Source organism: Ursus arctos, unplaced genomic scaffold, assembly GCF_023065955.2.
Source record: "Ursus arctos isolate Adak ecotype North America unplaced genomic scaffold, UrsArc2.0 scaffold_18, whole genome shotgun sequence".
In the NCBI taxonomy this organism is placed as follows: Eukaryota; Metazoa; Chordata; class Mammalia; order Carnivora; family Ursidae; genus Ursus; species Ursus arctos.
The window spans coordinates 23,787,136-23,800,119 of record NW_026622852.1 but is presented as its reverse complement, the minus strand read 5'-3'; the positions used below and the strand labels follow the sequence as shown (position 1 = coordinate 23,800,119).

Sequence of the window (12,984 nt, the reverse complement as noted above, 5' to 3'; positions counted from 1 at the left end):
ATTCTTCTATCAGGTGTCTATACATAGGCAGTTACCTGCACTTCCTCAGCAATGTGGGATTGTGGAGAATGTTAAAATGTGGGGATATTGGTAAACAACAGATTTTAATTTTTCTTTCTGAATTTCTTGGAAAAATCTTTATTCTTCGAATTTACTTTTCCCATTATCTGTCAAATCCCAAGTATATTACTCTTCCAAGGGCATAGTACGATTTTCTTTTCTATTCACTTCACATATGTTAATTACAGGCAGGGAAGAATGAGATTAGTGCACTCACCGCGTGGTTAAAATAGTACAAAAGAAAATAATAAAGTAAACCACTGTTTATTCTGGCTGATGGGAAAGGCTTTCAAGATCTCTAATCAAGTCTCTATTTCAAAGTCATCATTGGAACCTGGTTCAGATACCTGCCTCATGTCCCAAAATAGCTGTGAATCTTCAGCCAGCATCCTGCTGGGGAGCTCAGGAGTAGCCTGGCAAGGAGAGGAATCAACCAGGAATGGTTGGGACAGACTAGATCATGATGGAGTTGGCTTTTACCTGGCAGGCCAGGAGTCTAAATCCCATGGTTCAAAAAGGGCCTATCCCACTTGGACTCTGTCATGTCCCTTGTCACTAGTCAAAAAGTTTGGCTTTTGGGCACATGGTCCCTGTAAGGTCTGGAGGTAGGCAGAAAAGGGTCATGATCCCAGTTGAGCAAGTGGGGATAAAGGACTGGGCTCCAGTTTCATCAGGGGATGTGGGGTACACTTTCCCAAAGTAGATCCCAATCTCGGGGATTAGACAAACAATTCATTATTAATTTAATCAAATCATTTACTGGGTACCTATTATGTACCAGTTATTAGATCCAAATGCTACTGCAAGGCTGGACCTATGAGTCTATACCAGACTTGTGGCTATAAAACCAATTGATAGCACAGGTAGTGGTGAGGAAGCAACCAGGAACCAGCACCAGTGGCATCACCTGAGAATTTCACAGAAATGTAAATTCTACTGAATCAGCAAATCTCGGGGTGAGTTCCAGCAATCCATATTTTAACAGGCCCAGGAGATTCTGATGTATGCTAGAGTTTAAGAACCACTGAACTACTTTGATGATATTTGCTCAGGTCATGGATGAGACTGTGGGGGTGGGATTAGGGAAGGCAGGGATTCTAATTTCCCATGGGTTTCTGGTTCCATAACAGATTACTTCTGCACCATAAAGCTTCTTAGAACTCTTATAAATACTTCTCACCAATATCTGGTATCTTGGATCAATTTAATTTCTGAGTTGAAGGACCTAGCAACCTTTTTTTTTTTTTTTTTTTGGTGGGCAGCAAAGCAGTTTATTGAACGATAGTTTATTGAGTGATAGTACAAAGCTCCCAAAGAGGGAGGGAACCCATGTGGGTTTCTCCTGGCAACTTTTTTGAGCCAAACTGGACACCTGGGAAATTAGCATCTGGAGGCAAAATATGTCTGACAGACACATCTTTGCTCTGATCACCCAAATTGTCTCTTCTGAGGGAAGAATAGTTTTGTTAGAAGACTGCTCTTGGATGAACAGCAAGGGCCAAGAAGGAACATGAGGGTAATTCTGGGGATTATGTAACTTGCCTCCCTTTCCTTTGACTCTTCATTTTGATTTCTGAAAATTTGTCTTGTCATCATTACTGTGCTTCTAGACCTAGAGATTAGGGCAAGATTTTTCAGTAAGGAAGCCCTGTGGAATGCTGCACACTCAGTGCTCTTCTTTTATGTCACAGAGCATGTGAATAAATGGCTTTATGGAATTCTACATTCACTAATTCAAGAAGTACTTATTTGGTGCCTGCTTTGTACTGGGTCCTGTTCTGAGTGTTGGGGATAGAGATTGTAAAAAAATATGTTTGCATTGATTTAGCCCAGCAATTCTCAAACTTATTTGGGTATTAAAACATTTTATTGTGTAACATATATTTACCTATCAAGGAACTAACAGACATGGGACCCTCTTTGAGAATGATAAACGTATCTGCGCAGGGATAGATATGTCTGTACAAGGGACCTGAGTTCCAGGCAGCTGACCTAAGGAAGAAATTAGGGATATTTTGAAACACAGAAAATGTTGACCATAGAGATGGAAGTCTGGTTAACGTCACAATCATTGTTGGGTAATTAATCCATGCTGGGAAAAAAGTTTTCTCATATGTCAACCTATCTGTAATAATTGTAATAATATCCCAGAGATGGTGATTTTAGAAGCTGTTTATACCAGTTATTTTTCACTTAAGAGTTCCAAGTTATTTTAGTGTACGTAAGAGCAAAACAAATGTTTGAAAGGTGGACTGCTTAGTTTGATTAGTTGTTTGTCTCCAAGTGAAAGGAGCCTTGCCCGAATGCAACCAAAGCAACCAGTTGTGTATTGAATCAATTCTTCTTAGAGTAGAATTTGGTTAAATCTGCAAACCCTAGTCAAGATGAGTCTAATCTTCCTTCCTTATGGTTGTGTTGGAGACGAGCTGAGTGGCCAGGCCTTCTTTTTCTGTGTAACAAGCCTAAATGTAGTGGTGGGGAGAGGCCTAAGCCATTGCCTGGCCCTTCTCTACCCGGCCCCCTCTCCAGCCATCTAATGATTTTTTTTTTTTTTTTTTGCATTTCTCTGAATAAACATGTGTCATGCTTTCTCTTCCTTCCTGGCCTTCATAAACGGTGTTTTCTTGGCTTGGAACACTCTTTCTCCCCTCTATAGTCAGCTATTTCCTATGCATTTTTCAGGTCTCATATCAGACGTTTTCCCCCGTGACTCTGTGATATTGTGATTTATATGAAGGAATGCATATTTGGTCTTTATCCAGTTTCTTGCATAGCACTCCTAAAATTGTAGAAATTTCCTAAGTGATGACCATCATAAAGATGTCTTTTGTTATGTCAATAAGTTGACTTTTGGTAAGCCCCTGGGTCACCAGATGGGGGCTGGTTGCCAGGGGAATCAACTTTGTGATTAGAGGATTGGAACTTTCAGTCTCACCCCCTGACCTCTGGGGAGGGGGAGGGGCTGGCGACTGAGTCAATAACCAATGGCCAATCATTTAATCAATCATGCCTATGTGATGAAGCTTCCATAAAACCCCAAAAGAATGGACCAGAGAATTTCTGGGTTGGTGAACAGGTGGAGATTCAGTAAGAGAAGCGTGATCTGAAAGGGTATGGAAGCTCTCTGCGCTTTTTCTAAACCCTGCTCTATGCTTCTCTTCCATTGGACTATTCCTGAGTTATATCCTTTTATAATCAACCAGTAATCTAGTGAGTAAAATGTTTCTCTGAGTTCTGTAAGCCACTCTAGCAAATTAATCAAAGCTGAGGAGAGGGTTGTTAGAACCTTTATTTATTTATTTATTTATTTATTTATTTATTTTTAAAATTTTATTTATCTATTAGAGAGAAAGCACAAGTTGGGGAAGGGGAAGAGGGGGAGGGAGGAGCAGACCCCCCTCTGAGCAGGGAGGTGGGCTAGATCCCAGGACCCCGGGATCGTGACCCGAGAGGAAGGCAGATGTTTAACGACTGAGCCCACCCAGGCACCCCTGGAACCTTGAGCCTGTTAGAAGCACAGGTGACACCCGGCCTTGCACGTGGCATCTGAAGTGGGAGGGGGCTGAGCCCTTGTGGAATCTGATGGTAACTCCAGGTGGGTGGTATCAGAATTGAGTTGAATTATGGGATGCCTAGCTGGTGTTAGAGAACTGCTTGGCTATGTGGGGAACTCTCCCCACTACCCCTACACGCTGTGGAATTGGTAGAACCCCTTTAGATACTTTCTCTGCTCACCACCCTCCTCCAACAAGGTGAGGGCTAGTGCTCCTGCCAAGTGCTGCTGTAACATCCTCTGCAACCACTGACACCCCCTGCTAACCTGTGAGCTCCATGAAGACAGGAGCCTGGTCTGTTCTGTTCACTGTGACATCTCAGGCCAGCACAATACCCAGCACATACGCACTGCTTCACCAGGACTTGTGGAGTGAAGGAATGGATACTGGGCTGCTTGTGGAAATGGGGGGATGAAGAGGACAGAGACCAGACAAGGCTGACAAAGACATAGTCAGTGACACTTCTGTGTTAAGACCTCCATAAGGCCATGATTACACATTGCCCCTCAACATTTTTGCTGCTGGCCTCTATTCTAACACAGGAGGGTGAGAGGTGAGCTTTGGAGGGACCTCAGGCTTGTGGGGGAGCAACAGTTCTGGACTCTGTAGTTTTGCTGCCTGAAGGGTAAGGGCCTGCCTTGGGGGACTCTTCAGGGAGGAGAGCTCAGTCCAGCTCTGTTCCTTGTCTGTCTTTCCCTCTGCCAGGCATAGGTCGGTGGGCTCTCAGTCCCAGTCTCAGTATTTCTGTTCATATTTCACACCCTGTTTTTTTAGTGGGACATTTTTGTTGAATTTATGAATTTAAAAAGATTTAATTTTGAATACTTCAGCTAATAGCGTTCACTTATACTCCTTTAACTTTCTAGTATTTATTGTACTTTTTGGTCTATTGAGTAATTTTTAAGCTAGTTTAACCTAATTTATTGAATGCTATTTTATATTCCTTTTGACTCTGTCCAACAGGATAGTTTTAGCTAATTTTTGCCCTTATTAGAATATACTTAAATTGTTTATATTTCTATTCTTAGCCATTTCAAAAATGTATCAAAATTCTCTAGCATTTTCCTTTTACTCTTTTCAGTTTTAAAACATTTTTCTGTTTGGTTTGTCCTCTCAGTCTGTTTTCTAGCATTTGCTGCTAAGTTTGAGACAAGATGTCAGGGCAGGAGGCCACAGAAGTGACTGGCTTAATGAGGGATTATTGGCTCTTCTCCCTGTATTGACAATTCCATATGAATCACATTCTCCCTTTGTTATCCCCTTCCCCACTCATACTCAAATGAGGTCCTTCTTGCTATTGCTGAAGGAGAACCTGATAGTTGCCGTGGTCAAGAAAAAGAGTTACTCAAATTAAATGCCACTTTCACTGGCATAGTTTGGGAAATTTACAGGACCAGTTACATGAGCCTGAAGTTTATTAAGACTGGCCTCAAATACAACTCAAGAGAATTGCTGAGCAATGCCATCATCTTGTTCCAGAACAAGCCAGAGCCTCTCGGAACCACAAACCAGTCTCTGAGCATCTCACAGACTTTGTGGAGAAGAAAAGCTTCACTGGGGGTGGGGAGTTAGGGTCTGCCACTCAGCCCCCTGAGAGCGTCCTGAGGGAATACCCAGGTGGCCTGGAAAGTCCTGTTTGCATTATCGGATGGAAGCATAATAGAAGGACAATAGCCAGGCTGGCAAATTATATTCTGTTGACCTACTTACAGGGTTAACCTGAGTACATTGATTTGTCTTCTTTCTGGTCAGGAATTCAAAAACTTGGCTGTCAAGTGCTTCTAGAACCACCAGTTCCTGTTGTATGTGTAGTATGGTCACTGACTCATGGAGAGAGGAAGGGAGTAGGAGTTAGGTCAGTCAGGGAGGGAGGAGAAAATATTCTGGAGTGGTTTATTTCTTTCTTCTCCTTGTTATGTAAGATGTGGTTTCCCTGAAGAAACAATATGCTAAATAAAAGTTAGGGTCCCAACCCACAGAAGCCTATTTTAACCCACGTTTTTGCTGACTATATTCAATTTAATTCAGTTCAAATCAAGAAGGTAGATATTTTTTTCCTGTGAGAAAGCGGAAGAAGGAAGGTTGTGAGAGTGACCCAAGTGGTGCAATTTAGCGTTTTCACTGAGCAGGGCAAAGTGTGGAGGAGGTGGGGTGGAGGATGAATAAAACGTGGCCCCTGCCCTCCAAGAGCTCATGCTGCAGTTGGAGAGACAGACACACCCTCAGCTAATATGTGCGATGATAATGGTGGCGGTGCTGTCAGGCCAGAGAATAGTAGAAGTGTTATTAGTTCTGAGGGCGAAAATCTAAAAGACTGTGGAAGATGTGGTAGCTGCTGCCTAAAAGATGTCAGGGCCTTAACCAGCAGAGGGGTGAAGACAGGGTGGACATGTGAGGCAGAGAAAATGATGGGATGAAGGCTCAGGGTGGTGAGCTGCAGGGCACAATCAGGGCACAGCCAAGAAGCTGCTGCAGAGGATGGGAGGCGGTGTGAAGAGCACAGGGGCACGCGGGCCCTTTTGAGTTGGTCTGATGGTCTAACCGTTCACAGAGAAGATATGTCCATACTTTTCATGTTGAATTACAGGCAGTTGATGTTCAAAAGCCTATTTTTTTTCTAAACAAATGTGGTCTGGCTTCAGACTCAGGGGTTGTCTCATATTTAATCATTTATTACCATAAAGAGTAAGAAAGTGATGACTTGCAAATATATTTGTTATATTTAACTTTCTTGGGATAGATTTGTCAGAGAGACATTTTAATAGCTTTCCGCCCTGTTTTGTAACTGGCCCATTCTGTAACACTGTACCTTGTTGTGGATAAAGCATGGAAAGCCTTGTGTTGCCATTGAGGATACCATGTCTGCAGTCTGTAACATGCAATTAGGAGGAGGAATAAAGGGAAAGACAAAGAAAGGATCTCTAAGAAGGGTCAGGCCCAGGAATAATTTGCAAAAGATGGTGGAGATCTGATATCAATGTCTACCAATTTGTATCTGGACAGTGTCATGTATAAACTTCTTTCTTTGGGGTGTTCATGGAGTGAGGAGCCTGTGGTAGTTCATGAGAAATCAAGGACATGATTCAGTGGTGTTTACATGATTTTGTGTTATTTGGACAAGAGGCTGAATGGAATTCAGTTCTTTATTAAGATATCTGGTTGGGCCGAGCATTTGTCCATAATTCCATCTTCAGTTCATTTTTTCCATTGAGAAAGAAACAGAAAATTCATAGGTAAAGTCTGTTGAATTCCTGAAATTCCAGTTCATTTTTAAGTCACTGATAGGTAACAATATACATACATATTAAATATATTATAAAATAAATGATGAGACACTTTAAGAAAGTGCTTTTGAAATACTATAATTATTGTCTACATCTATTTTTCATTTTGCTTGTTCAACATTATGCTCTTGAAGATTGACACCACTGTGAACTGATTTTGAGATATACACTAGTGTATCTTAACTGGGGAAATGTTCCATCTTACTCTTTAAAATATGGGCTCCATCTCATCTTATTCTTAAAAATACTGGCTCTGGTCTGAAAAGGGGGACCTTTTTGTAGAAGCATTATTTTGTCTCTTACCCTATGTCTTGCCCATGAGTCAAGAGAAAACCAATAATGTAAGTGTTTGATCCATGTACACATTTCTGCCCCCTTACTCTCATCTATAAGGAGACGACTTTTTGACTGTAAATATTCACCTCTTAGGGAAAATGACAAATAATGTAGCTGTGTTACTAAGAATAGAAAAAAAAAACATATAAAACCATCCATAAAACATTTTATCTGGCTAGCAATAAGGAATGGCATGTTAAATTATGGTACATCTCAAAAATGGCATATTACACAATTGTTAAATGGTAATCAAGAACACCGCATAGAAACATGAAAACATACTTGGCGTATAAATAAAAGAGAAAAGAGAAACACACAATTATAATATTTAAGGTGCATGTGGGGGAGTCCTGGAGGATGATATGCTAAAATGGAAATACAGTATTTCTGTTAGGATAGTGGGGCTGTGGATTTTCAAAATTTTTTCTTTAATGTTATAAAGTAATAATAAAAGTGAATTTACCAAGGAAATGATGCTATAGGTGCAGAGGGGAGATATTAATAAATAAACGGAGGTTGGCTATTACAAAAGGGAAAAGTATTTAAAAGAATGAACCTTCCTTCCCTTTGTGTGCCAGTATTAAGACCCATAGTATTGAAAACATTTCCAAAGGACCTGATTAGTAGGGTTTGAAAGAGAGTCTGAACTTAAATATATCTGGATTTTGTTTGTCATGATTGTAATAGAAACTAAATCTTGAAACAGTTGTCTAAATATGTTCCAGCTTGGGTATCTTGGCTGAATTCACACTTTAAAATCAAGAAGCAGTTTAGAAAACCCATGAGCATAATAGGTAGGAATATTGAACATGAAAAAGTCAATAGAAATAATTTCAAAAATAAAATGCGTATTTAAAATCAAGTTGAAACGACTATTTGGATTAACAGCAAGTAAAAAAATAACTAGTACCTACTTTGATTTATGTCTGTCTGAAAGCTCTTAATGGACAGGGAATAGTCCTCCTGTCTATTATGTTAATATTAACAATTTGCGAAAACTGTTGACTAGAATGAGCTGCTGTTTTCTTCTAACAAGCTCAGACAGTTTTCTCACCTTGTTTTCCCTCTCTTCCACCTCTGTTTAACAGAATGGAATAGTCTTTAACGAGTGTTGATTTGGGGCACTAGGCTACCTTGCTTTATATTAGGAGGGGGTTACCTATTATGAGATGTTAAAAAAAAATGCACACACACAGTCACACATTTTATTCTTTCTGGTCAAAGTTAAGCCATCCAGTCAACATTTGCAAACCATTATTTTAGCACTGCAGAAAATTCCCTCAAGAGCATATTTAGATACCTTAAGTATCTTAAGTAGGTGGATGGAAGAAGACTGAAGTAAGTTTCTTCTGAAATAGAACTTGAAAATGTGATAAAATATCTTATATTTCTAAACTAGTAATTAACTTTGGATTTGGACATTGGAGTGTGTGTGTATGTGTGTGTGTGATATCATGGGGTTTGAGCTGATTCCAAGAAATCAAAAAGTAACTTTTCCACACCTTAAACCATACCTAACACTACAAGCATCTCTTTCAGACCCTGTATAGGATTTGCTGAGTCTTTGTGAACATCTCTCTCTGCTGTCTTGCTATCTCCTCATCTTTGAAGATGTCCACAAATGGCAAGCAGATTAGAAGGGCTTTTATTCAAATTAGAAGTTTTTATTCCTAAGAGAGTTATCCAATAATTCTCATCTTCATTGAAACATGATTTTCCTCTTTCAAAATGCCCTAGAATTATTAAGAGGTATTGTGATTTTAGGAAACTAAAATTTTAGGAAACTAATATTTTCCCTCCATGCCAAATCCAAAGTAAATTACATTTATTGCAATTATTGGATTATTTGGGGGCTATACCAATATAAAAAAATTTTATCCTTAGTTAACATCTTCATTTTATTTCCAGAAATGTGTATGTTGAATAAATAATATTTGGCAATAAAACAAATCTGCTTTCATACATCTACAAAATTCTTTTGAGTAGTAGTAAGAATTCAATCCATGTCATATAATTTTTATCATGAATTGCATAACTTTGGCATGCATTTTGCTGTATCTCATTCCCTGGCATTATATAAAGTGTCTTTGACATGATGCCATAGAATATTCAAACTGGGAATGAACGATAGACATACTCTAGTGTAAGTCAGTCCCACTCCTCCCTGATTTCTGAGGAGTGAGAACTGAGGTACAAGAAGATAAAATTTGCTCAGAATCACACATCTCATTTTCTGACATTTAAGCCCTACTAAAAAAAAATCATACTCTTTTGATGTTGAACTTGGTTTGGAAATTGTGATTTTTAAGGGCATGATTCTTAAGACTGAATGATTGCTGCACTTAAAGACTTGCAGAATTGGACCCGAAATATACAAAAGGGGTATGGCTAAAATTTTTGTCCTCAATTCCCCCTTTGGGAGAAAGTGGCTGGAACTATCTGATCATTGAAAATAAATCATCATTCTTTGAGGATGCAAAATATTCTGATCTTCGAGATGAAATATACAATGATTTCTCTATATAATTCAATATTTCTCTTCAACAGGGACTGAATGGTATTCTGGCTGATTGCCCTCTTGTCTATTTCAGTTAAGCAAGTGAAATAGAAAATACATTTTAGGATCCCATTGTGCCTTTTTCCCTCAGCAGCAAAAAATTAAGTATGAAATAAAGCAGATCTTTGTCATGCAATGCTCACTGATTAGGTGAACTTAATAAAGAGCTTCAGTTAAATCTAGTAGGTTAACTCTTATTTCATTGGCATTTATAGTCTTTGGGAATGTTGAATAAATGTACAAATAATGACATTTCCAGAAGTTTAACCATTGTCTTTTATGCAAATTCTGCATAAATTTCAAGACTAATGTATTGACTTCATAGTTTTCAGATTTTAAAAGGCATATAGGAATAGTTACTACCAGAACTCCCAGAAATATTAAAGACACTTGTATACATATGTAAAACCCATTTTGACTTGATGAACACAAATTCTAATCTATGAAAATATTACATCAAGTCATTTTGCACCTGATGAGGAAATTATACATGAATGATAGTAAATATTAAAAAACACTTAAGATAAAGACACAGTAAATCAATTTAAATGAAAGTTTAAGAAGTAACATAGCCATCTAAAAATGTTAGTTTTTTACCTAGCTTGTCACACTTATTTTACTTTATTTGAAATCTCTGATCTTGTCAGAGGATTATATCATAAAACTCAATTACATAATTCAACTGCCTTTAACTCCCCTTTCTCCAAAAACCATCCCACCTAAGGAAGGAGTAGCTTTTCTATCTTGACTTTTTTTTCTTTCAGCAAATAATAAGTGTGAAAAGCTTTCACCAGATAAAAATCATTTCATACAATGAAGCACTAATTGTTTTGTCTTTCAATTTATTCAGATTGAAAGCAGCTCAGTTTCCCTATGGCAAGCCCATGTATCATTTCATGCCTGATATCTGCAGCCCACACTAGATTTATCTTGCTTTTAGCAGGTGCTGAGTAGCACTTTCTGGGTTATTTTACAAAACATCCAACATGGTTTGTTAAAAAGCAATTGGAACTGCTCCCTCTCCTACCCACTGCCTCTTCCAGTGTCCTTAACACTCATCACCCTTCCTTAAAATGTGTCCCCAACATGCCTATTTACATGGCTCTCAGGCACCCGAGGCTTGCACACCCATCACATACCAAGTCAATTCCTAACAGTTTGAAGGCTGTTGGAGCAGGGCAGTTTCCTTCCCCTGGAAGCTGAGTGTAGTTGTTTCTATCAACACAGCGACTCTTGTATGCAAAGCTTAGACTATTGTCTCGTGGTCCCACCTGCCTTGGCTCTGATTGATGTAACAACAGTATCTGTCATAGGGACTGTTCTGCTTGTAGGAGCAAACGATGATACTGTCCTGGGGCACAAAGAAGATTCTGTCCTCAGGCTCTGGGCAGTCAGATCTGTCCCAGGCTGAGCACTTGGCATCCAAGGCACTGTAGGCAAGGGAACTGCCTGAGGGACAGTAGCCATCTAGGTATCTGGATGTCTCCTCCTGATGCCCGCTCTGGACCAGGCTCTGGCGTTCTCCTTCCATGGGTGTGGGGGTGATGATGGAACTGGCCACAGGCACCTCTGTCTGCCCTTGGCCGGGGGGCTTCCCCCTGAGGCCCGCCTTCTTAGCCAGCTCATCTGAGCTTCCCTTGCCTGACTCCAGGTCTGAAGGGGTCCTCAGCAGTTCCACCACCTCCTTGTCCTTGGGTTTCCGGAAGCAGGGCAACTTGCGGACCCACAGCAGCTCATTTTCAGGCCACTTGGTGCATCCCTCGGTTTTCCTGGCCAGGGCAATGGCCGCGATGCCTGGTAGGCAGATGGCTGGCCCGATGGCCAGGAGGGGGATGTTTCCCAGAGTCTCTCCTTTCATCCCAGAGACGGTGAACATGAAGCCAAAGACGAGAAAGACACTGACCAGGGCCACCACCAGCCCAGTCCTCGGGTTTATGTCATCAGGCCGCATCTTTCACTCCATCCAGATAGGGGGCTGCTTACTGGCTAAGGAGCAGCGGTTCTCTCTTCTGTCAGAGGCAAAACCACAGTGGGTTAAAAAAAAAAAAAAAAGACAGAAAAAAAAAAAAAACCCAAAGTCAATTTTCCACCCACCAACTCTCTCTCTTACTCGTTGTTTCTCTCCACTTGTCTGTCAATCACGGTCTCCGGGTCTCTATTTCTTCCTGTTTCTCTCTCTCTCTCTCTCTCTCTCTCTCTCTCTGTCTGTCTGTCTCTTACTGCCTCTGTCTCTTTCATATAAACATCCATCGACTGGGTCACTGAGGTACCTGAGGATTCCTGCCGTCTCCCAGGAGCAGGGAAAGAAGCCAGTCTGAGTCTCCTTAGAAACCTCCACAACAGCTGTCCCCTCGGCTCTCTCCCTTGTTTCTGGGAGGAAAGTCTCGCTTTCCCCACTGAGTCTGCATCCAGGAGGCGGGACGTGGGAGCGCGTCTTTCTTAACAGTGCCCGTCGGTCTCCAGAGCTCTGGGAGTGGAGTGGAGGCACAGCCTAGCGCCGGGCTCTGCGCGCAGAGCGCCGGGTGCTGGAGGGAGGAAGGACTTAGTCTGGGAAAGAGGGAAAGCAGCGCGCGAGTCTGGCCTCGTTACATCACTTTCGGAGCAAGCTCAGAAACAAAGAAGGACGCGCGGGGGCGCGAGGGGTTCAGACCCCGGGGAGAGCCACCCGGGCAGAAGAGGTTGCCCAGGGTCCAGTCGGGGTTCTTGGAGCAGCTGGGGATCGTTACGCCGCCGCCCAGGAGGGCAGCTGCAACTGCCTCCGTGCATGGGGAGGATCTGGGAGTGCGAGGCTGCCGTTGGCCTGAGAGCGGAACACGGGTCGGTTTGCGCACGGGGCAGCCTGGACTCCGAGTTCAGGTCCGAGGGCCAGAGGGTGCCACCTGGAGATGTCCCTCTGGGACCTGGACCTTTCTCCAGTTACAAATCTGGGTGATCCGACCCGACTGATAGCAGAGCTCCCAGGGGGTTCTCTGACCGCGGGTCTCTCAACCGCGAGACTCTAGGGGCTCAGAGGGCGGCACTGCTCCAGGGTCCCGCTGCGGGCAGACTGCTCTTGGTCCGGGCGCTGGGCGGCAGCGGTGTGCAAAGCCGCTCCAGCAGCGGAGTAGGCTGCGCGTCCAGAGCCCACAGGACCGGCTCCCAGGCTGAGATAGTGGTGAGGAGTGGGTGTCAGGTCTTGCTCGAGACTTTGGGG

General features: G+C 41.9%; 2 protein-coding genes across 2 annotated transcripts in view; one reads left to right on the top strand and one right to left on the bottom strand.

The window, feature by feature from the left end:
• The window catches only part of NDUFB6 (NADH:ubiquinone oxidoreductase subunit B6), a 251,056-nt gene that overhangs the window by 94,614 nt on the left and 143,458 nt on the right, over window positions 1-12,984 (top strand). The window lies entirely within an intron of this gene.
• On the bottom strand, window positions 3,594-12,372 carry TMEM215 (transmembrane protein 215). Its single transcript, XM_048223184.2, has 2 exons — window positions 12,062-12,372; window positions 3,594-11,800 (listed from the first exon to the last, which is right to left on the bottom strand). The coding sequence occupies exon 2, from the start codon at window positions 11,740-11,742 to the stop codon at window positions 11,038-11,040; it is 705 nt and encodes a 234-aa protein (XP_048079141.1). The 5' UTR covers window positions 11,743-11,800; window positions 12,062-12,372; the 3' UTR covers window positions 3,594-11,037.